Source organism: Aphelocoma coerulescens, chromosome 4 (assembly GCF_041296385.1).
Source record: "Aphelocoma coerulescens isolate FSJ_1873_10779 chromosome 4, UR_Acoe_1.0, whole genome shotgun sequence".
Classification (NCBI taxonomy): domain Eukaryota; kingdom Metazoa; phylum Chordata; class Aves; order Passeriformes; family Corvidae; genus Aphelocoma; species Aphelocoma coerulescens.
Window position 1 is genome coordinate 20326507 of NC_091017.1, and position 21731 is coordinate 20348237.

General features: G+C 41.8%; 1 protein-coding gene across 23 annotated transcripts in view; it reads left to right on the forward strand.

Annotated features, from left to right (window-relative positions):
* Positions 1–21731, forward strand: part of ADGRL3 (adhesion G protein-coupled receptor L3) — a 492473-nt gene that overhangs the window by 312783 nt on the left and 157959 nt on the right. For all 23 annotated transcript variants that reach the window (XM_069012991.1, XM_069012990.1, XM_069012994.1 and 20 more), the window contains one exon: positions 9165–9965. In XM_069012991.1, the coding sequence (XP_068869092.1) occupies positions 9165–9965 (801 nt within the window). The remainder of the gene's footprint in view (positions 1–9164; positions 9966–21731) is intronic.

The window sequence follows — 21731 nt, forward strand, 5'->3', positions numbered from 1 at the left end:
ACCCAGTTACAATGGCTGAGTGAGCAAAGGGAGTAAGACCTAGACTCAAACTTGCTTACAAGAGCTCTCTGGGGTTAGATATTACCAGACAAGGTTATTTATTTCCCAGACAGGTTTTTTGTTGTGGGTCTTTAACCATTTTGTCAGTTTGTCTCTCCGTACTCTGTCTCTGAGCACTTCTGGGCTGAGCTGGCAGCACTGGGAATTAGGTGTATGTTCCTGCCCTCAAAAACCACACTGAGCAGCCCTGGAGGATCAAACCCTGCTGCTAGCATGTCTTGGTCCACCTCTGTGTGCACAGAAGCCTTTCTTGACAGAGGGGAGCAGCATCTTGGCACTCAGTTTTCCCCCAGACCCTTTTAAGAGGGGCACTATTAAATAAATGTTCTTGGAAAAAGCTCAGCTATCTCTTTTTTTTTTTTTTTTTCCCCCTTGTTTAGGCTTGGAGCTGTAAGTGATGCACAGTAATGCCTCTCTCCCATTTTATAAAGGAGCTTACAGCTTTAATTCATGTCTCTGTTGGGGAGACTGGATCTCCACATCTCGTTTGTCCTTAGCTGCAGGGCTGTGTTGCAAAAGGCTGATGGGTGCTCAGCATCAGGCCCTTCATTGGCAGCAGGAGCCAGCCACAGAACAAGAACAAGTGCTGCAGAGGGTCAGCCCTGCAGTGCTTACCTCCCTTTTTGGAGCTGTGATATCTCTTTTTTGTTTTGTTTTGTTATGGGAGAATGATGTCCAGGTGGCTGATTCTTCTGTAATTTAATGGCAGCTCACTCATCTGCTGTTGTGCTGGAAACAATACGAGGCCAACTGCCAGGGAAAGTTTGGCTGAATGACCTGTAGCCTTAATTGAATTTTGCACAGTACTTGTACAGTCCTTTTTTTATTTCCCCACCTCATGCTTACTCATCTTGCTGCTTCTTTTTTAATTGGTGAATTTAAAAGCAAAATTCTGGTGCACAACAAGTTGAGAGCAACTTTTCTGCTTGTGAGGGTGGTGAGTGGTGGCCAGTGGTCTGACAAACACTTTGGCTAGCATAAACAACTTTTTTGTTTCCCAAATTATGGGATGAATTAGTTTTTCAGGTCGCTTTGTCTTTGAAATGGTGCTCTAAACATAAAATCTCATCTACAAAAGAGATTTATACACATTAAAAAATCAGATATTCCTTCTGAAGATGAGCTTTGAATATAACAATTCCTGCTGCTTCTTTTCTTTCCAGTGCAGTATATTTCAGGACTCATTATATCTTAAGTGAATTATCTTTACTTGAGAAAAAAATATTTATCTCTCGGAATAATACATTTAGAAGTGCAGCACAATCACATTCAGTATCTGCTGAAGCTGATTAAGTGTCTGCTTCTTCAGAGAAGCCAGTCACTGTGACTGCCACCTGGAATAATAATGAGAGGAGGGAGGCAAAGAAAGAATAGAAATTATTCACAGAATTTCGGGAAATCCAAGTGTTTGCAAAATTGTTGAGAACCAGCTCGCTGTTTGCTGCTCTTGCAGGGGCCAGGCACACAGCATGGATCTGTTTAATCCCAAAACTCAGAATCCCCGAGTGTCATTTGCTTTCTGCAGGAGAGATTTTTGGTTTTCCCTTTACAAAATATTTAAAGGCATAATTTTTTTTGTGTGCTTTGGTACCTAAAATTAGGAAATGAGGTAATAACTTTTATGCTCCTAGAAAATTCGCCTCGAGGGGACAGTGCCATGGAAAAGCATTTGTTTTTACTTGGGTTTTGTGGGAGAGTCCATGTGAGAGCTTGGGCCTCTGATGCCTGTCATCCATTATATGAATGTCTTAACAAAATGATGGCTTTCTCCCGAAATAGCCCGAAGTTTGATGTATAATACACAAGGCAATTTTGTAGGAAGCCATAACTTTTTTCATCTCACAGAAACCTCTAGTGGACAAGACTTAATGTATATTAGTGGTTTCCTGGGTCCTGATGATTTTAAGTTACACTGACAGGTGTTTTAACATTAATAATCCTTAGTTTTATTTCAGCGAACATCTATTAAATTTAGTTATTATGTATTAAAAAGCAGACTGAAAGCACTGACATTTTAAGGAAGCCCAAATTAATGGTTTGAAAGGTTTCACAAATTTATCAGATGAATGGAAATCTAAGGAGGAAAAAAACATCCACTTATGAGAAATGACAGCTTTGATTTCTCCAGATCTACAGATACCATATTTAAGGATCTAATTTAGGTTGTGGTTCATGAAAGCATAGATTATTGACATTTCCAATCTCTGTACTTCACAGCAGAATTAATTAGGAGGTGATAATTTCAGGAATGTGTTACATGAAGCCATTGTAGCGCAAAGTACTTGTAGAGCACCTCTGTTTACTGGTGCTTGGATATTATATGAAAAATGTAATATGGAAGTCAAGCAAGTGAGATTATTCCTCCCTTTTATTAAATAAAGGATTAACTCTTCATTTGCTGTGAAAGGCAAGCATGTCTCCTGTGCAATAAATCCAGACAATTTTTTTTCCCAGCTTTATAGGAGGGAGTCTGATGAGCACACATAGTTACATACAGCCAAGAAGAAGGAAGTATTCTCTTTACTGAAACCTTAAAATAATGTTACAAACTGAGTTACTCCCACCACTGTAGTAGTTTAAACCTGAACAACCTTTAAAGCTTAGTTTGTAGAATAATTTTTGTCTGGTGGAGAACTCCATCAGAGAGGCTCGAGGTTGAATGTTCTTTCATAAGAGAAATTGTCAGCCACAAGAAAGATAATTCGTGGTGATATACTTGATAAGAATAATTTCTCCATTCCTCTGGCTGTAGAATGAAAGTCTGTGTGCTTTACATTCAAGTGGCAGGTTGCTCTTGGACTGCAGATTCCGGTAATGTTAATGGGGTTTGTTCTCCATTTAAATGCGTTCTAGAAAACCCATCATGACGAGAAAAAAAAGAAAAAGTAAAGGAAGTCTTGGTGGCAAAAAATGGAAAGATAGCAATACTATGTGTTTGCAAAGTAGTCTTAGAAAAGCTAATTCTTCCATTCTTTGTGCTTGCTCCTGAGTCAAGACTCTAGGTTTTCCCCTGTTGAAAGTTCAAACTTTTACATAAAAAGCTCTGGAAATGAGTCTTCCACTGGGGCTAACAGGACTGGAGTTCAGTTGTGACTTGGGGACAGCTTAATGTGGAGGTTAGGGATGAAGGCTGGTCACTGTGTCCTCTGTAGAGAGGACAGTTGCAATGAAGAAAGTGAACCCAAAGACCATTATATTGCTGTTGGTTTTCCTTTGCCTAGAGGTAAAATATCATCTGACTTTCTTCTGCCTACAGCTTGCTGCAGTGGATGTGGCTGTGTTCCCATTATCAAGGCATTTGGGGTCTGGTGACTGCCCACGTGCACTACAGTGGGACCCCAGGCTTTCCTAGAAGGAGTGGGTGGATGAGAGAAGTGGTGCCATGTACTTTGTTTTGTGTCTGTGCTGCTCAGAGTGGGTGCTGAACTTGGCTGTGTGGTCTCTTTTGTCACTTTAATTATGTGTGGGGAGAAAAAAAACGAAGCAGAGATGGGTACTTCTGCAGCATGTTGAACTTCAGGTTGCCAGAACATGTCATGTAAATGCCGAGCTAGTGCTCTTAGCTTTTTTCTGGTGAACCATATATGGGGGGTTGAGTGGGTTTGAAATGCAAATTAATTTTTTGCTAAAAGAAGTATTTTCATGTTTTAATGAGGCTTTGAGCAACCTGGCGTAGTGGACCATGTCCCTGCCCATTGGTGGGTGGTTGGAACTGGATGATCTTAAAGGTCCCTTCCAGCTGAAACCATTCTGTGATTCTGTGATTTTCATTCCCTGGGTTTAGATATATTTATTTCAGATCTGCTGCTGCCCTGAATTTTGAACGTGTCTCTTGTTAACTTCAGCAGAAGAACACTGTGTCTCCAGGACTCAACCATGCCTTCAAAAAGAGGAGCACCTTCATCTGTGAGCAGGCCCATTGGCATGCTTTGGGGTGCCTTGCTAGATTTGCTGCTGCTCAAACATGTCCCTGTTCTACCTAGGACCCACAGGTGGGACTGTGTGTTAGGGAGAAGCACATAAATTGCTTTTCAGCTTCACCTGCCTACGCGTGTGGTCAAGCTGGTTGTGGGTGCAAGATGCAGCAGCCATTTCTGGCATGAAGAACATTCAGCATGGCTGAGAAGCTGCAGCTTGTGCTACTAAGGTCAACCTCAAAAACCTGGGGTTTTTTGTCCTTCTGTTTTGTCATTAACTATGTGTTTAACATTAGTCTGAGTATATTAAAACAATCAGATCTGTGAAGCACAGGAACAGGGAGTGGATGTCACTTATTCCACTACTAAACATCTGCCCTGAAAAAAGCCAACTGAAACAAGCAGCTAGCAAAGTACAGGGCACAAATTTTTGCACTACTTTTGCAATTGTCTTTTAACGTTCCCCTTCTCACATAATTTTTTTCCAGGAGTTTTATGCTGCTGTTGTGTGGGTTTGAAGCAGTGCCAGGGAGACAGCTCTCTATATGGCTCTGCCACTGTGCGCTTGTGCCTTAAATAGTTGAATGCAATTCAATGTGGCTGTAAGAAAATGAGCAGTTAATGTTGTTCAAGTGTTAATTGTGCCCAGAGTGTGTTTTCAGAGCCTCGACACAGCAGTACTAAGAACATTTAATTAATGCTTTTGTGCGATTTCTCCAAACGGGTGGCAGGAGTCTGCTTGGGGATAGGCTGTAGTGGCTCATGATTGCACGTTGTCCTCAGTTTTCCTTCCATCTGAAGAATCGTGAGAAAATCAGTGTGTGTGGAAAGTCTTGTTTGTAACTCCCCTCAGACATAGCAAGTGGTTCTTGATTTCCTTTTGGCCTCTGGCACTGCTGAAGTCAGTGGCACTGGCAAGCACCGTAGGGAATCAAGGTGAAATACCCTTGTTCTCCTCCAGTACAGCCACATCAGGAATGGAAGACCTCACTATAAGAGTAAAAGCTGTGTATGCTTGTTTTTTTCTGCAGGTCTGCGTAGGAAAGTAAGGTGGACCCTGTGCTATAAGCAGTACTTAAATTCTGTTGATTGGCACAGATGTTACTGAGATACAAAAATGTCTGTAACTGGGCAAAATGAAACTAATTCTACCAGTACTTTATGAAAACAGTTTGCAGTGGTATGTTGTGTAACTGAAGGAGTAATCAGACTCCAATTAGACCCTTTTCTTTTAATATTGTTCAGTGAGCTAAATTTTGAAAGCTTCTCATGGAGAAGAATAAAGAGTATGTCGCCCCAATATAAGCTGAGTAATTATTGAAATTCAAAAGCATTAAGTCTTAAATCAGCAGAGGGAAAATATGTATTTGGGGAGACATACAATGGAAACACCATTCAGAAGGTCTCCAAAACACATCCGTGTTTGGAATTGTAAGAGAGCTGGATATGGCACTGAGTGTTAATAACACATATGAGCTATTCAGGATAAGGGTAATCAACGCTTCAGGTCACTCAGATCAGCTGGTTACAAATACATTATCTCCTCTAGAAGCTTCTCTCTCCCTGCTTTACAACATCATGCTGTTGTTTGAGTGCATTACAAAAGCTTTTGCACATTTGGAAATGTAAATTACCACCTTCTATGCTGCCAGAGGTACTGTATACCATCAGCCAGGAGAATCAGCGTGAAGCCATACATTTGGGGATCTGTCATGTTGCCTTCTTGCTTTGCCAGGGACATTTAATGCTTTTCTGAATACCTTACTTAACTGTGACCAGCCACAGCCCGGGAAGGGGAGAACAATTGCTGTGTGGGTTTCTCCAGTTGCTAAGTCGGAGCCTTTTAATCTTGCTGGCTCCTTCCCTTGAAAAATCAGATTGCACTCAAATGCATTGTCTCTGGTCCCTAGAGCCCTGACAGCCACATGTTGAAAACATTTGCCTTTAACCTTAACCTGTTACGAGGTTGAAAGGAGCCTGAATCAAAGCCCAGGTAAAAAAGCTTGTTGAAATTAGGAAACACTTGTTATGGGAGCTGCAGTTGGCTCCAGCTGTATGCCTCTCTGGACAGGGAAGTGTAGATCCACATGTCTAGCCAGAGCATTTGCAGCCCTACCCTGAAATTGTTCTTGCACTGGGCCTGCTATTCCCCATCCAAATGAACAAGACTTTAGAATGCAAAGAGGTTTGCAGTGCCAGCACCAGAGGACAGTCACTTGGCAAGTGTCTCGGTCTGGAAGGGGCTGGAGTGAACTCTGGGCAGCAGAACCAAAGCATGCATGCACACCTTTGCGTTCCTGTCTCACTTCTCCAAACAGAGATCTCTCAGCTGTCAAAGCCATCCTGGTTTGCTGGCAAGTTCTCACTTCTCCCTCTGGTATTCGTGGGGCCTGTCTTCTCCTGCACCTTCAGGGAAGAGGCCCCATAGAACCAGCAGTTCGCTGTTTGGGTCCCCACCATGCTGGAAGAAGTCAGGGCCTGTGTCACAACTGCAGGAGGCTTTTGGATGAGGACTCCCAAACCTTCTTGCAGGAGGTTGTTAGGTATAGACACTAGTACTGAGCATTTAGCAATTAATAAGTGCACTTCATTTATTAATTCCACCTGAAAGGAGTTTTGTCCAAAGGGACGCAGCCTCTTCAGCAGCATTATGATGCACGGTGAATACTTCACATTAAAATATCCAGCAAGTTCTGGGGTTGGGCTTTTTAAATAGTTACATATTTTGTCTCGTTAACACTGTGAATCTTTGGGATCTTATTTATAAGTGCTACAATGTTTCCAGTGCTTTTTTCCAACTCTTACTAAAGTGTATTTCTCCAAGACAGAGGACAGGACTCTACGAACATCCACGGACGGGCTTCATTTGACTCCTCTAAGTTTTCTTTTCATATAATAAGTGAATATTCTCCTGTTTTAGGTAGGGATCTCTGTTTTACAGGATTTTGGCAAAATATGTGAAGACGTATATTCTATAAGGTTTCTCCCTGGAATTTTTATTCTATACATAAAGCTGTATCAGTCATATTTCACTTTATGGGTGTTTCATTTTGCTCTGTGAAACTAGTCCAAGGTTCCTGCTGACAAGGTAGAGTCCAGGGGGCTCATTACATCCCAAGTGTTGGGCTTTTTTTTCCTTCTGCCAGATTTTTCTAAAGTTAAAATTTATCTGTATTTTGTTCAGCTTGTCTGCATATTATCCAGTGTATATATCAGAGGAAAGGTTTATATATATATTTATATATATAAATGTTCACATACCAAAGTAAATTAATAAAGCTTCCTTTTCTTATGAAAGAGGTAAAGAAAAGTACCTGGCCAATACAGTACCATTAATCTATTCTCTTTTCTCCTTTCTCTCTTTACCTCTCTCTCTACAATAGAAGTGGAACAAAAAGGTAATTAAATACCTTTCAAATTATATATATATATATTACTTATGTATAGGCTAAGTTATTTAACAGTTTAACGTTTTAGTTGAAATACTTTGTCATTAATTCTCACTACCTTTTTGTTAAAGTTTATTTAGTATCTCTGCTGCTCAACTTCACCAGATAACTCATATTTGCTGAAAAGTTTTTACCAGTGCCACCTTTTTTTTTCCATTAAATTTCTATTCAAAGGCTTAGATAACTCATTTTCCTGCCCCAAAGAATTTGGAAGGTGTGCATACATATGTATGTGCATAAGTGTATCTAATTATGGCATAAAAGCCTCATGGAAATGGCACCCCTTTTTCAGCAACTCTGCGTGGTTACTTAGACTCCAATGGATCTATATAATTTTATACTGGTTATTAAATCTGATTTTCCTCCTGTCTTGCTCTCCAGACATTACCAATTTCTGCATTTACAAAAAAATAATCAATTATGCTCCGAGCAGGAAGTGTGAAAGTGGGATCCCATCTTGCCAGCCCCGTGCTGCCAGAAGCACGTGGTGGGATACTTCTTCATGCCTCCCTGCCGCCCATCCATCCCATCGTCACGGTTACTGTACCTCTCGCGGATCGCGGAGATCAGCGCTCCAAATAACCAACCAGTATTCTCCCCAAGGAGTGTGTGCAGCGCCTCCAGGCCAGGAGGGTGCTGGCGGGGATGGTGAGGGCTGAGCGAGCCACGTTTGCTCCGCAGCATCCCTCCTCTTGCCTCCCCATCCATCTGGCCAGCCGGCCCCTTGGTGCTGGTGGTCCCGTGGGGCCGAGGTCAGCCGGGCAGCGGCTGGGCCTCCTGCCAGGTGTCGGGCGTGCCCTGGCCGCTGTCAGCCCCCCCCGAAGTCTGAGCAGCAAAGCATCCCAGTTTAGTCAAACTGCTCCTCTGTGCTCCTCTCATGTAACAATAGAAGGTATATGTTTTTAAGTTTGAATTACTACTATATTTAACAGGACATTTTTTAACTGATTAAAATCTAGACATTGGGTTCCTCTCCAGCAAACTTTATTCTTTTCCTTCCTTCTTTCCTTTCTTCCTTTCTTCCTTGTCTTTTCCTTTCAGCATCCATATGTCATTTGTTTTTAATTGTGTGGACTGCATGTTTCATGTGTCCTGTAGCAGCTTGGAAAGTCTCATTTCTAGTTATACTCCAGATGGGTGTTCCCCCCCCCCACTCCCTTTGCTTTAAACGCTCTTCTGAGTTGCTGAGGGATTCGCCTGTGCTTTGCTATTGGTATCCTTTAAATATTTAATATCACTTGGGCTGTAAGGATGGGAATTTCTTTCTCTTATTTCCATTTCTAGGCCACTCTTCTGTGGGCTGTTCAAAATAAATATGTGGATCAATTCCCTCGGAGTTTAGCCCTTCACCTAGTAGGTACAGATTCACTGCAGAATATAATTTGGAAATACAAACCCAGAAATCCTTTGGGGGCACATATTCATTTCAGAGTTTACAAAAGCGAGTGGTCCAAGTAAGTATACCTGTAAAAATAGATTTGAAAAGCAGTAAGACAATGAGTCACAGTTGACAGGATCAGCAGTGGGGGGGAAAAAAACAGTTTGGTGGAGCAGATCTTGTTGTAGGGGTATGGTGGGCAGGAAGGATAGTCTCCAGCTACAAGGCATTGCTCTTGGGTTTCCTCTCATCTCAAGTGTCCTCTGCTCCAGGACTAGAAGCTGTTGAGATGCTTGGGCCAGCCACCCCTGAACTGTCATTAACTTTGTTTTTCTTTTAAATTCTTTTCCCCTACGACAGTTTTTCTTTGCCCTGGACTGCTGAAAGGAGTTTACCAGAGCGAACACTTATTCGAGTCTGATCACCAGTCGGGCGCCTGGTGCAAGGACCCTCTGCAGGCCTCTGACAAGATCTACTACATGCCCTGGACGCCGTACCGGACAGACACACTGACCGAGTACTCCTCCAAGGACGACTTCATCGCCGGCAGGCCGACCACGACCTACAAACTCCCGCACCGGGTGGACGGCACGGGGTTCGTGGTGTACGACGGGGCTTTGTTCTTCAACAAGGAGCGGACCAGGAACATTGTCAAGTTTGACCTGAGGACAAGGATAAAGAGCGGGGAGGCAATCATAGCTAACGCCAACTACCACGACACCTCTCCCTACCGCTGGGGAGGCAAGTCCGACATAGACCTGGCCGTGGATGAGAACGGGCTCTGGGTAATCTATGCAACAGAACAAAACAATGGCAAAATAGTCATTAGCCAGTTGAACCCTTACACGCTAAGGATCGAAGGGACATGGGATACTGCCTATGACAAGAGGTCAGCTTCTAATGCCTTCATGATCTGTGGGATTTTATACGTGGTGAAGTCTGTGTACGAGGATGACGACAATGAAGCCACAGGGAATAAAATAGACTACATATATAACACTGACCAAAGCAAGGATAGCATGGTGGATGTGCCCTTTCCAAACTCCTACCAGTACATTGCTGCTGTGGATTATAATCCCCGGGACAACCTCCTGTATGTATGGAACAATTATCATGTTGTAAAATACTCCTTGGATTTTGGCCCACTGGACAGCAGAGCAGGTAAGGGGTTTAATACCAAACCAAAAATATTTCTATTTTTTTTCTTGTGTATTTATTTTTTGTCTTAAAGTCAAGTACACTCCTGTCTTACTGATCTGCCTGAGTTTCTGCAAATTAAGCCCCACAACCAACCTATGATGGTTATTAAGACATTAATATATACAGAAATATTTTTTTTTGTCTTTGTTGAAATTAAGTTGACAAAGGAGTAGCTACACATAAGGAGCCTGAAACAGTTTCCAAATGCCTGTGCTCTTATTCACAGGGGTAGCAGTTCTTTCTCCAGAATTGAATTTTCTTTCATACCTCATCAGATCATTTTCCCTTCTGCAGGAATGTTGACAAAACAAAGCGTGGAAGATGTTGTTGCAAACAGCTGGAGGAAAACTGCCTGCCAGTTTAAATTACTTTGTTTCATTAAGCTGGGGGAGTTTTGTCTTTTTAGAGAAGCTGAGACTAATTGAATATGTGAGCATCCACCCACAAGTGTGTGTCTAGAGTCAGGAGGGGGATCAACAAAACCCTCTAAATTCTTGGTTTATTTTCTGTAAAGTTTCTCATTCTTTTTTATAGCATTTCATGACTTACTGTACTTTATCTCAGATGATAATCTGGCCTCCAGAGGTTTCCCAGCTTTTCCACCTTTTTTCCTGTTAGAAATTGTGCTGGTAGTTACTTAAGTATATTTCCTATATTTCCCATATTTATCAGCTCCATCATCATTTTGTGATTATAAAGTTGCCACTTTATTAGTAACAAGACTTAGCCTACACTGTGGTCAAGCTTGTATGATGTTGCAAGAATTTCCAAACAGCATTTTCTCAGTCGTTTTAAATGGTTGTTAGTTACTGCACTGAAGTAGTCATAGTATCAGGTAGTTCTTGTGGTGGACTGTGTAGTGGGAAAGGCTGAAAAAGTAAGGGAAAAGGCAGAATTAATATAATTTGGACAGTAAAGTATTCAACTCATAACATGGCTGTTTCCTAAAGATTTCTTTTCGTAAGTAAGAAACTTGAAAGTGGGTGAGTGGATTCAGGGCTTTAGATTGAGAAGAGAAGTGAAAAGGTTTCTGTTGCTGAGATTTTCTTTTCCTGTGTGCAGCCTGTTACCCATATAAAATGAAAATGGATCAAGAGATGCTGAAAGAAATTGTGGGTATGAAAATCTGGGGAGGGTTGGAATAAAAGTAGTAGACTGGTAGTGAAATTGTGATTTTTTTCCAAAAATGCAAGGAAGGAGAGAAGAAAATTTTGAAGAAGCAGATGAACAAGAACTGAGTGACTGTTAAGGAGTAGAGACATTTTCAATGATGTTGACCTCTGCAAGATCTCAGATGAGCAGAAAATGAAGTAATACTTCTCATTCTTCCAACTTAATGATGAGCATGTACTTTCTGTGTGGTGGAGTGAAGCAGAGCAATTTGTGAGCTATTGGCTGTACCCAGGGAGAGAAAATCAGTTGCATCCCCTCGATTTCATAGAGTTTCTCTACTTTTTAGTGAATTATTTCCAGGTATTATAAAGGACTCTTTGCTGGCGCTTTTTCATATGGTGACTGTTGTCAGTAATAGCATCTTTAATTAAAAAAAAAAAAAAAAAAGCTTTAATTAGTGAAAAACCTTAAAAAGGGGAAAAATCCTATTAAAAAAGGAAATTGTTCTCCCTTTTTTCACAGTATATGATTGTGAGATGGGAGAGTGGGTGAAAACCTTGCAGGGGGCTGAAAGTCTGTGAGGTGCAAGAATTTGGTTTGTTTCTATGTCACTCTGGTTTGAAGCCTCTTTAATTTCACTCTGGTTTAGATGAGAATTTAGAATCCCCCAGTGCCTCAGACAGAAAACTGAAGCAGTTCTTAGCTTTGAATGTTGGGCATGAGAGAGTTAATCTGGTGTCAGGGAATCTGATGAGCCTTCTCTGACATTCCCTGTGTGCAAATTTTGTACAAAGCTTTGTAATATGGGCAAAAGGCTGAATTTTACATGTGGTTCTCTTCTCTTGAGAATTGTTGGGATTTCCTTTCTGGCAAAAATGCATAAGGATCCCATTTCCTCACTATTTCATAAGTTTAGAGGACTTTTGAGAGGTCTGCTCTGACAGCAACTGAATTTTTTGATGAGAAAACTTGAATGGGCCAAGACATTTCAAAGAGAAGGGAAAAAAACTTCACTAAGGGAGTTTACTGCTCCATTACCCACATAGCCTGATTAGTGGGAACAATTATTTTTGAATCAGTGAAACAGAAGCACTGATTTTGGGCTGAACAGGTGAGCAAATAATTGTTTGACATCAGGCTTTTTTGCAGCGAGGAGCCAGGAGACCAGGTCTGCATGCTGCTTTCTCCTCCAAGTTCAGTGCAACCCATTTTCTGGTTAGCACCAAATTTCATGCTGCATTGCTTTACATGTAACCCTAAATATCTGATTGGCTTAAACCCAGCTCCTCCACCCAAGAGCAGGAACAGGAGCTGATACAACCCTGGGAAAGCAGCGAAGACTCAGGATATTTTTATTTGGTTTTTTAGATATTTATTTTTTTACAGAGTGGATTGCACATATGTGTTTCTCATCTCTTCAAAAATCACCAGTGTTTCTCTGTATTAGAGCCATGTTCAATGCAGGCATTTCCCATTTGAGTAGCAGAATTTGTAAACAATATCAGCTTAATTAGAAAATAAAAGAAGGATTGTAAAATTGATGGGTTGAACATATGGGTTGTTAAAAAACAATTACGGGTGAGGTTTTAGAAGAGCTCTTAAAACCAAAAATTGATCATAACAAGAAAAGTGAAATATTTAACTACTTAAATAGCCAGTAACGTATTTGAAGTCACTTGTATCATACATTTCAGGGATATCTAAAATATAATACAGGTTCTGGGGATTCCAGTTCACTTAGAATCAAGCATTTTTAGTCTTTTCCCAAACTGTTCAGAGAAAATGGGAGTAGGCAGGAGTTGCTGAATAGATAGGAAAGGCACGGATCACATCGTCTTGCAGTTCACAATGTCTAAGCAAGTCTGTTTTCTGTGATTTTTAATTAAAGATCTTTGCATGTAGGTTTGGAACATATTTGAGATCTTCACTGTTGCAGAGCGTCTCTCACCTACTGTTTAAAAAAATGGGATTTTACTCGGAGTGAGTGAGTGAGTGTCAAATGGTGGAGTTTCTATGCTCAGCTTCTGCACTTCCTAAAGTTACCAGGGAAAACAAAATGTTTGAAGTGCTAAAAGCTGAGTTTAACTGCTCTAGAAGCAATTCAAGGCTCTTGATGGAATTAAACCCAACTGTTCATTTTTCTCAGAAATGAGAGAACCTTCATTTTAAGGTTTTACCCCACTCTTTTTTTTTTTTTTTCCCCTCTTGTCTGGGGTTGTTTGTCGTTTATCCCAAAAGTGGTTTTGAAAGCAAACACTGCTCAGTGCCTGCGAGTCCCAAGAAACCTATCATTAATGTCTGCCCTCAAGAACCGAACTTGAAGATACCAAAAGCCTTTGAAGTGTATTTTCTTTGAGCTGTTTGGCCTTAAAATGAGCTTTTTGAAGGATGCTTCTTCATAAATGCTCCTGAGTTTTTGGGTTATTTTGTTGTAGCTTCTACTGAGTTTTCTAATTTGAAGTGTTAGTAAGGATAGCTCTGCATCTCTTCTCATTCCTCAAGAAGTTAAACCCAGAAGAGTGTTCAGGTTTGTTTTGTGTCCTACTAGACATATGCAGAGAGGGAAACAGAAAGCTGTAGTGACAGGATGAAAAATTTCTGCAGCCTAATCAGTTGATACTCACCAGAGCTACCTGTTTTAATCATCACTCACTTATGATACGTTCTACGCAAGTAAACTCAAAAGAAAATATCAACAAACCTTCCTCTCCAAAAAGGTGAAGTGCTCCCATCCCGCTTCCTGGTGCTGTGCTGCATACAAACACACATCTCCCTGTGCCTCAGCCCCTCCCTTGAGCAGGCACAGCTCCTGGCTGGACACCAGCCAGGGGTTCCTGGGCATCACAGACACCAGAAGTTGTGTCTTTTAAATGTGTGAAGTGCCCCAGTGCTGGCAGCTCTTGCCAGGGCTTGGGATGTGCTGACAGAGCATTTGGGTGCCTTAGGCAGGGACTGGAGTCTGTCCCATAGTAGAGAAGTCCAAGGAAGAACTTGAACCGAGTTAAGGATCCCTTTGTGCATATTTTGGCCTTGGATGTCCTGGCAGCCATTCCCAGTGACATGGGAAACACAGACCTCCTATTTTCAAGAAGGTGTTTTAAATTATGTCCAGCAGACCCAAGCATTACCATATGGGCTGTTTCATGGATGTATGAAGTTAATAAATAAATATGCCCAGTACATAAAGGAAGAGATATGATATGATATATGATATGATATGATATGATATGATATGATATGATATATGTAGGACTTCTAATACAGCCTAAACGTGCTTAAGTGGCTTCCACACATTTCATATTAACACTGTGGACTGCCATTCTTGTAATTTAATGTGATGCAGAGATTGCATTGATATCTGTGATACTTTAAGAATCTCAGAGGGTTCATGTCAAACTTTTATCTTCCACTTTTTGCCAAGTACTGTGGGATGTCCTCTTGACGTGTGATTGGAAGGATTTTGTTCAGTCAGAATGTTTGGGTTGTTTTGTGTTTTTTCTTCCTGAAGCAGTTTCACAATGCAGATAAGGTGAACCCTCTGTCCTTATAATATGCTAATTAAGTGCATTTGTGTCCTGGGTAAAAGATGTGGCAGTATGGTGATGAATAAGGACTTTAAACACATATGACACCTCGTTAAAATGTAATTTTCACATCGTAAATCTGAGGCCTTTCCTTTGACAGCTGAGTAATGTGGGTAGTGGGCAGAGGAACTTGAATGTTTCAAAGCTGTCGTGTGCTCATGTGAAGCTGGGAGCTGCTTCCTGCGCTGCTCGCCTTCGACGCCGGCTTTCTTGCGCGGGAACGCGGCAAAAGGGCTACGTGTGCACGCTGCTAAATCCCACTTGTGCACAGGATATGAGCTGCTATCGCTTCAGGAGCCCCTTGTGATAAGCCACGTTTGCTATCTCCGCAGCTGAATCCGGGCTGCATTTTAAAAGGCTGCTGAGCCTTTCTGATGAGCAGCTTCTCCTGGTGGACAAAGGCCATTTTTAGGGGGCTGCTGAGTGTTTTAACTGCTGCTTCTCCTGTGTTTTTGCTTTCCTCCCATTTAGGAGCATCCCTGACTCTCTCACTCCTGTTCCTCCTCATTGCTTACAGTGACAGCTGCTGGTTGCACAGTGTTGCTGGAGGTTTTCAGAGAGATAAGCTTCTGCTAAAAGTGTAATGTGACTGGAGCCCTGGCTTTTATCCACCAATGTTTGCCCACATATTCATGTTCCATTTATTCAATAAATATTTCAGTTCCTTTTTTGCTATCTTAGACAAAAAGGGATGTCTAAGTTTAGAGCTGAAAAAAGCAGAACATCTTTTACAACAAAGCAGGCCTTTCAGCCTGCATTTGTTGGGCAGACAGTACCCTAAGCTCAGAGGGATGGGAGGGCAGTGTTGCGTTCGTACCTCATTTTGAGGCCTGGTCTGTCTCTTAATTTTTATCTTGTTTTAAATTTGCCCTCTTTGTAAAGCAGTGTTTGAGTAAAAAATGATAAAAAAGCATCATACCACTGGAGACTTTTCTGAAATTAGGGCTTTCTGCTTTCCGCCTGGAAAGCTGGAGTTTGAGCTTTTTTGTCTATAGTCTCACAAAAAACCCCTTAAAAAGTGCAAGATTCCTCAGCTTCAAAATTCTCCCTTTGCAGAGCATGTCATAAATATTAATACTGTTTGGTTAGCACAGCGGGAGGAACTTCAGTGTCTCTCCAGTACCAATAAATATGTGGTTGCTCCCTTTTCCTAAATAAAACTACCATGGAACAGCAGATAACTTTACCAGAGTTGGATCAGCCTTCCTCAGTTCACTGCTCCTGCTCTGAGGCACTTCTTTGAGCGAGCCTGAGAAAATGGTACAGCAGATCTAACCCATCCATGAGGTGGACTGGGATACTGCTGTATCCCTCTTAGGAGGTCCATTGTTACCATTGCCTGTATCCATGGGCTGGGGCCCTGTTCCCGTGGGAGTGCTTGGGGACTGGGCTGGTGGGCAGCCAGGATGGTTGAAGTAGGGGAAGGGCAGGAAGAGACAAAATGATTAAGCTAAACTTCACTTTCAAGCTTCAAAACAAAAGGAGGCCTGAGGCTTCGGCACTTCATAATCCTGTCAAACACGGTGAGGGGGAAAGGCCCTTGCCAAGAACGTGTCTGAAAAGCTGAGACAGCTGTTTTCTGGCAGCAAGCATGGGATGCAGATTAGGGGGGTGATGCATAGGGAAAAAAGCATTAACTGCCAGTGAAGGATAGTGGCTTTTCCTCCTCTGCAGCGAGCTCTTCAACATGAGGAATCAGCCTGAGTAGTGAGTAATTGTTGTTTCGTTGAGTTCGAGACCACTGAGTCGTGCCTACATCAGCCATGGCTTATCAGTCCAGTGCAAGTCCTTTGCACCAAACCCAGCTGTGAATGTGCCAGCACTTTGGGTTAGAGATGTTTGCCAGCAGCAGGGAGCAAGAGGTGACATGTAGGAAATGTCCAAGGCTGCTTTTTGCAGGAGAAAGGGACTGCACTGTGTACTAGAGACAGCCTTTGAGTGCTGCGTTTTTAAAAAAGGTTTTAGTGATTAGTGCATCATTTATCCCTTGGCTGGTGGATTTAGCTGGCTTGTGTACAGTGATGGGGGTCTGTACAGGGTTGGGGGTTTAGCCCAACAAGAGACTCCTGGATGTTCCATTTTTGAGCTGTTGCCTCTGTCAGCTCCTTTCCTCCCAGCCCAAAACAAGATTATAATCTGCCAGGCTTTTTCTCAAGGTATTACCCTCTCAGTTTAGGTTATATTTGTGCACCTCAAGGCCCTGTGTGGTGCAGACACCTTCTGCCCATTGTGGTTCTGCTGTGGCCTGGCTGCAGAGTCACTAGCCCAGCCTGGGACGTGGTTATCCTGGATTTGTTTTTCTTGCTACTGCGTTTTTGAAATGAGCAGCCTTTATTCCTGTTCCCCACTGAAATACCTCCACCACGGTAGCTCACAGGTCTGGATTGCTCTCCTCCCTTGTCTGCCACTGATTGTGTTTGTTCTGGAAATGACTAGTGTAATATTTTTAGCAACACTTATTAAGATTCGTCTCCTAAAGTCTAGTTCAATGTTGCTAATTAACTTCTTCGACGCCGCCAGCACTCTGCGGTGCTGCTATGCCAGGTTTTCTTTCTTTTTTTTCTTTTTTAACTGAGAAAGCAGATGTGGATGCCCTGCCATATTCTGCTTTAGAGTCAAAGCAAGCAGGGGAGGCCTTGGATGCCCTTCTTTCTGCCTTCATACTAGGGTTAAAGAGGAGTAAGAAGCTCTGTAAGAATAAGTGACAAAATTACGGAACCTTTAGGGGGAGGCTTTACGGAGCCTTCCCTTGACTTCAGGCAGTTGTGGTGATGTCCTTAGCAGGTCCCCATCCTTCAGAAGTCAACTTTCCAGATGTCTATCAGTGTTGCTAAAAAGTACCCAAGGCATGTATGAGGAGTGGAAGGGTCAGCATTATCCTCAGAAATCCAGCTGAACTCCCACAGTAGGGTTGGATTGGAACGGTTACTGATAGGAAGGGAATTTAGGTTGAAGGGGCAAAAAGAATCTTGGTAGCTAGTTTGAAGAGCTCCATGTTCAGGGAGAAATGGGACCAGCCATGGAGGGCTGTGAAATGCCTCTGAAGGGGGAACACAGATTCTGGAAAGAAAGAGGCGGTAAGCACTTGGAAGCACTCAGTCTCAAAGTGCATTTTGCTATTAGTAACTATGCTAAATCAAGAGAGTTGAGTTGTGAAAAAATCAAGAATAGAAGTGTCCATTTCTTTCAGGTGAGTCCACCAGGTGTACAAAAAGTAAAGGTTGATATAATGCAAAAGTTTTTGGGACAAAATCCTAGAAGAGTTTCAGCTCAGCTTTTATTCAGATAAATCCTCTGAAGCTGGTGGGAGTTTGGGCCAGAGGCTTCAGGAGTGAGTCTGCAGTGGATTGCTGTTTGCCCTGGAAGGAATTGCATTTTGCCAGTGAGAGTCTTTTTGACCTCCTCATTTGTGTCTGAAGCATCCAAAGAGATATAAAAGAAATATAAATTGTAACCTGGAACAGATGGTGAATATCCATATGAATTTGAGTTGCAATGTCTGCCTTACATTTTTATGTTGAAAAGGTTGGTTTTTTTAAGGGTGTACTCATGATTGGAGGGCAAAGCAGACAATAAGGGCTTAGGTGAACAAGATGTGTCCAAGAAAACAATGTCATGATTGTTCGCTGTAACGGGATTTCTTCACTGTAAACAGGATTTTTGCTTGATTAAAATGTGCTGAGAGGAAACGGGACTTAAGGCAAGTTTCACTGAAATACAGGATTCAGTTTGAAAAGACTGGCACTGAAGAGGCAAACCGGCTGTTTCATGTTACGTGGCTCCTCAGGTCTGTTTTCACAAAGTACCACCTGCTTGAGACTCAAAAGGGAGGGGGGGAAAAAAAGCAAAGAAACATCAGAGCTGAAAAATATAGAAGTTATACACTGGTCATGACAGAAGATGGGAAAATCAGCTGCCTTTATACCAGTTTAAGCTGGCTTACTGGGGTGCCATTCATGCTTCCCTCAAATAGCTGGAATAAATTAACACAACCACTGGAGAGATGAGACATTAGACAGCTCTGCAGTTCTTTTTCATCAGCTGATGTTTGGGACAGAGAAAGGGGAAGGGCTGTCTATGCTGCAGGCAGAGAGAAGTAAAGGCAACATCAAGTATAGACATGCCATGAGAGATGAAGTCCCTACCCCACTCCTAAGATCTTTACAACCTACCATGTGAAGAAAAGCTTTTGTGAGCCCCCATGTACTAGCCTTCAGTTGCCCCTCTGTGTTAAATCATTCCCTCTATCCAAGGCATCCATGGAGGATGCTGTGGCTCACTAAGTTTGATCAGCCTGGATTCATGTGATGCTTTGCACTCTTGTACTGCCAAATTAAGCAAATGACTGGTGATGTTAATGCGAACACTGAGAAGGAGGGAAGTACTGAGGGAAGGCTGCATGAGAAGAATAAAAAAAGAGGGACATTTTTCCTTTTTTTTTCTTTTTTTTTTTTTAGAAGGAGAGATAACCAAATATATTTGCTCGATGGGAGCATATTGCATACATTGGAGGGATTAACAGCAGGGAATATTTCTGGCCTTCTCCTCCTAAGTGCTTGCTTTTCTCACTGGACAGTAACTGCCAAGGATTTTCTTAGTACAATATTGAGTGTGTTACAAGTCATTCATGAGAAATATCCTTGGAATGACTGGAACAGATTTTATTGATGAAAGCATTGTGCTCTTCTCCATGGCAAGTAAGAGGCTGAGTGAAGAATGCCAGCACCCGAAAAACCCAGCCAAGGTGGAGAGTGCTCTGGCAAGTTTCTGGTTGATTTGTACAGTTTAAGGTGAACATTCATCCAGCATTCTGTCGGGAGAGGTGCCTGTGGCTGGTGCCTTGCTTGTAAATGTAAGCTCTCTTCATGGGTAAATAAAGCCTCCTCCCGAGCTCAGTGGGGAGTAAATGAAGCTTTTGGGTAGCCTAAAACTGCATGGTCAGAACACAGTGTTGTGTAAGGCTGCAGTAATGTGTTTTTTTTCATATAAAGGAGTTCAAATTGACTCTGGTATGAGGAATAGAACAGAGAATTAAATTAGATTAATAGATTTTTTTAAGACCAGAAGGGACCATTAGCTCATTTAGTCTGACCTCTGTAATGCATTCGATTGGATTTCATCCGCTTCCTCTTCTGCTGAGCCTAATGACTTGACTTTAACTGAAGTGTACCTTCCAGAAAGGCACCCAGACAATCAGTGCCTCACTTCAGCCAGTGCTTTTCTTGGTTGGATATTCTCTACCTCAGTTAAGAGGTAAAATAACATTCGCATTATAAATGTTTTGACTCTGCCTATCTGCATCATACATAAAAAGGTAAAAATGTGTTTCTTGAGCTGTTCTCTTTGGACCTTGCTCAGACAGTGCTCTGGAGGTTGCCTTCTGTGGGAGTTACTGGTAGGTCTGATTTTTTATTTTATTTTATTTTTTTTTTTTAAGATCTGAGAAACTTGTTACTGCAGTGGGAAATTCCTGAATAGACCAAGAAAGCAAACAATTCACTAGCAATGAGAAAATAGCTTTCTGGGCACTAAAATCAAGAAAGCCTTACACTTTCAGATGTGTACTTTATGATGAGTGGCACTAAATGTGTGTGTAAACTCTGCTTTCTAAGTAAAAGAAAGTGCCAGTCTGCAGAGCTTGCATACTGCTCTCTTAATGCCACTTCCATTTTTATTTGAACCAGAGTGCTAGGGAGTGACATTTAAACCTTGGAGTTTGTCATCAAGTTCTGATTTTTTTCTTGATGAGAAATGAGAACATCTGTCCACGGGAAAGGGCAAAAACTTGTTCCAGCAGTTTTTGCATAAGGTATTGAATGATTTAATTCAAAATGGGTGTTCTGATTGTTGGCTTCCCCCCCCCCCCTTTTGTTTCCCATACTCTTTTTAAAGGAGTATACTGGGTAAAAAAAGATGATGATGCAAGGAAATGAACAGTAGAAGATGCAAGAAGTATTTGGGTAATTGATTAATTGTATTAAGAATCTTTGTTACACTTCATGGCAAAATATACTGGCAAGTTCTGGTGGAAAGAGGCTGTAATTTTCTTAATACGCAAACATAAATTTCCTGCACTCCTAAGTGCCTTAATTCAAATTGATTTTTTTTTTTTCCCTTCAAACACCATGTTTTGTGATATTTTAGATAAGCTTCACCTTCAGGCATTTCTTTATTAACCACCTAAGAGAGGCTTTATCAAGGCTGGGGCTTCTATAGGTAGAGCGGTGTGGGAGTAGATGTGTTTCCCCTTCTTTTCATTGGCGAGAAGACCATTAAAACAGGCATGTATCAAGGAAGGCTAGGACAGTCCTCTCTTCCTTCCCCTTTACAGCAGAATTTGTGACCAAAATGGTCCTGTGCATGTTTAGAAGTCATTGCCACAGCATTCTTGACAGAGTATGCAGCAGCTGTAACCAAAGAAAGATGATTGGAATTAGCCAAAATGACTCCAAAATCTCTTTGGGGCCAGCTGGTACAAGGTAGTGCCAGTGGGAGTTTTGGGCTGTGGGTTTCCATGCAACCTGATTTGCACATTGAACGTGGGAAGCATCACCTTGCTGAACCATGGCCCCTACGTGTTTCATTAAATCTCCTCCTTGTGATGTCTTCTAGGGTGGGGGGAAATGATGTGAAAAGTTTCCTTCTACAGCTGGTTAACACTTAGCAGTAAGGAATGTCTTTTCTTTAGGGAGTAAATCCAGAGCTGCAAAAGCAGGTCCTCTCCAGATGAAGCTTTTGTTACAGTGACCTGACTGTCCTCTTCCTGCTTTGATTTGAAAGCTGATTTTAATATGCCAAAGGGATAATCATTAAAAATATGACATGCATCAGTGCTTTTCTCTAATTCATCTTCCCTGGAAACCTTTGGACCCTTTTCTGATGGTCTTGTGTAAGGAAAGATGACATCAAGAGAAGAGGAGGGCTAAGGCAGCCTTTCTTTCCACTTGGAATCCACAGAAAACAAACTAATATTTTTGCCTGAAATTAGAGAAAAGGAGAGGTTGTCAAATTTTATGAAATCCTTTAACTT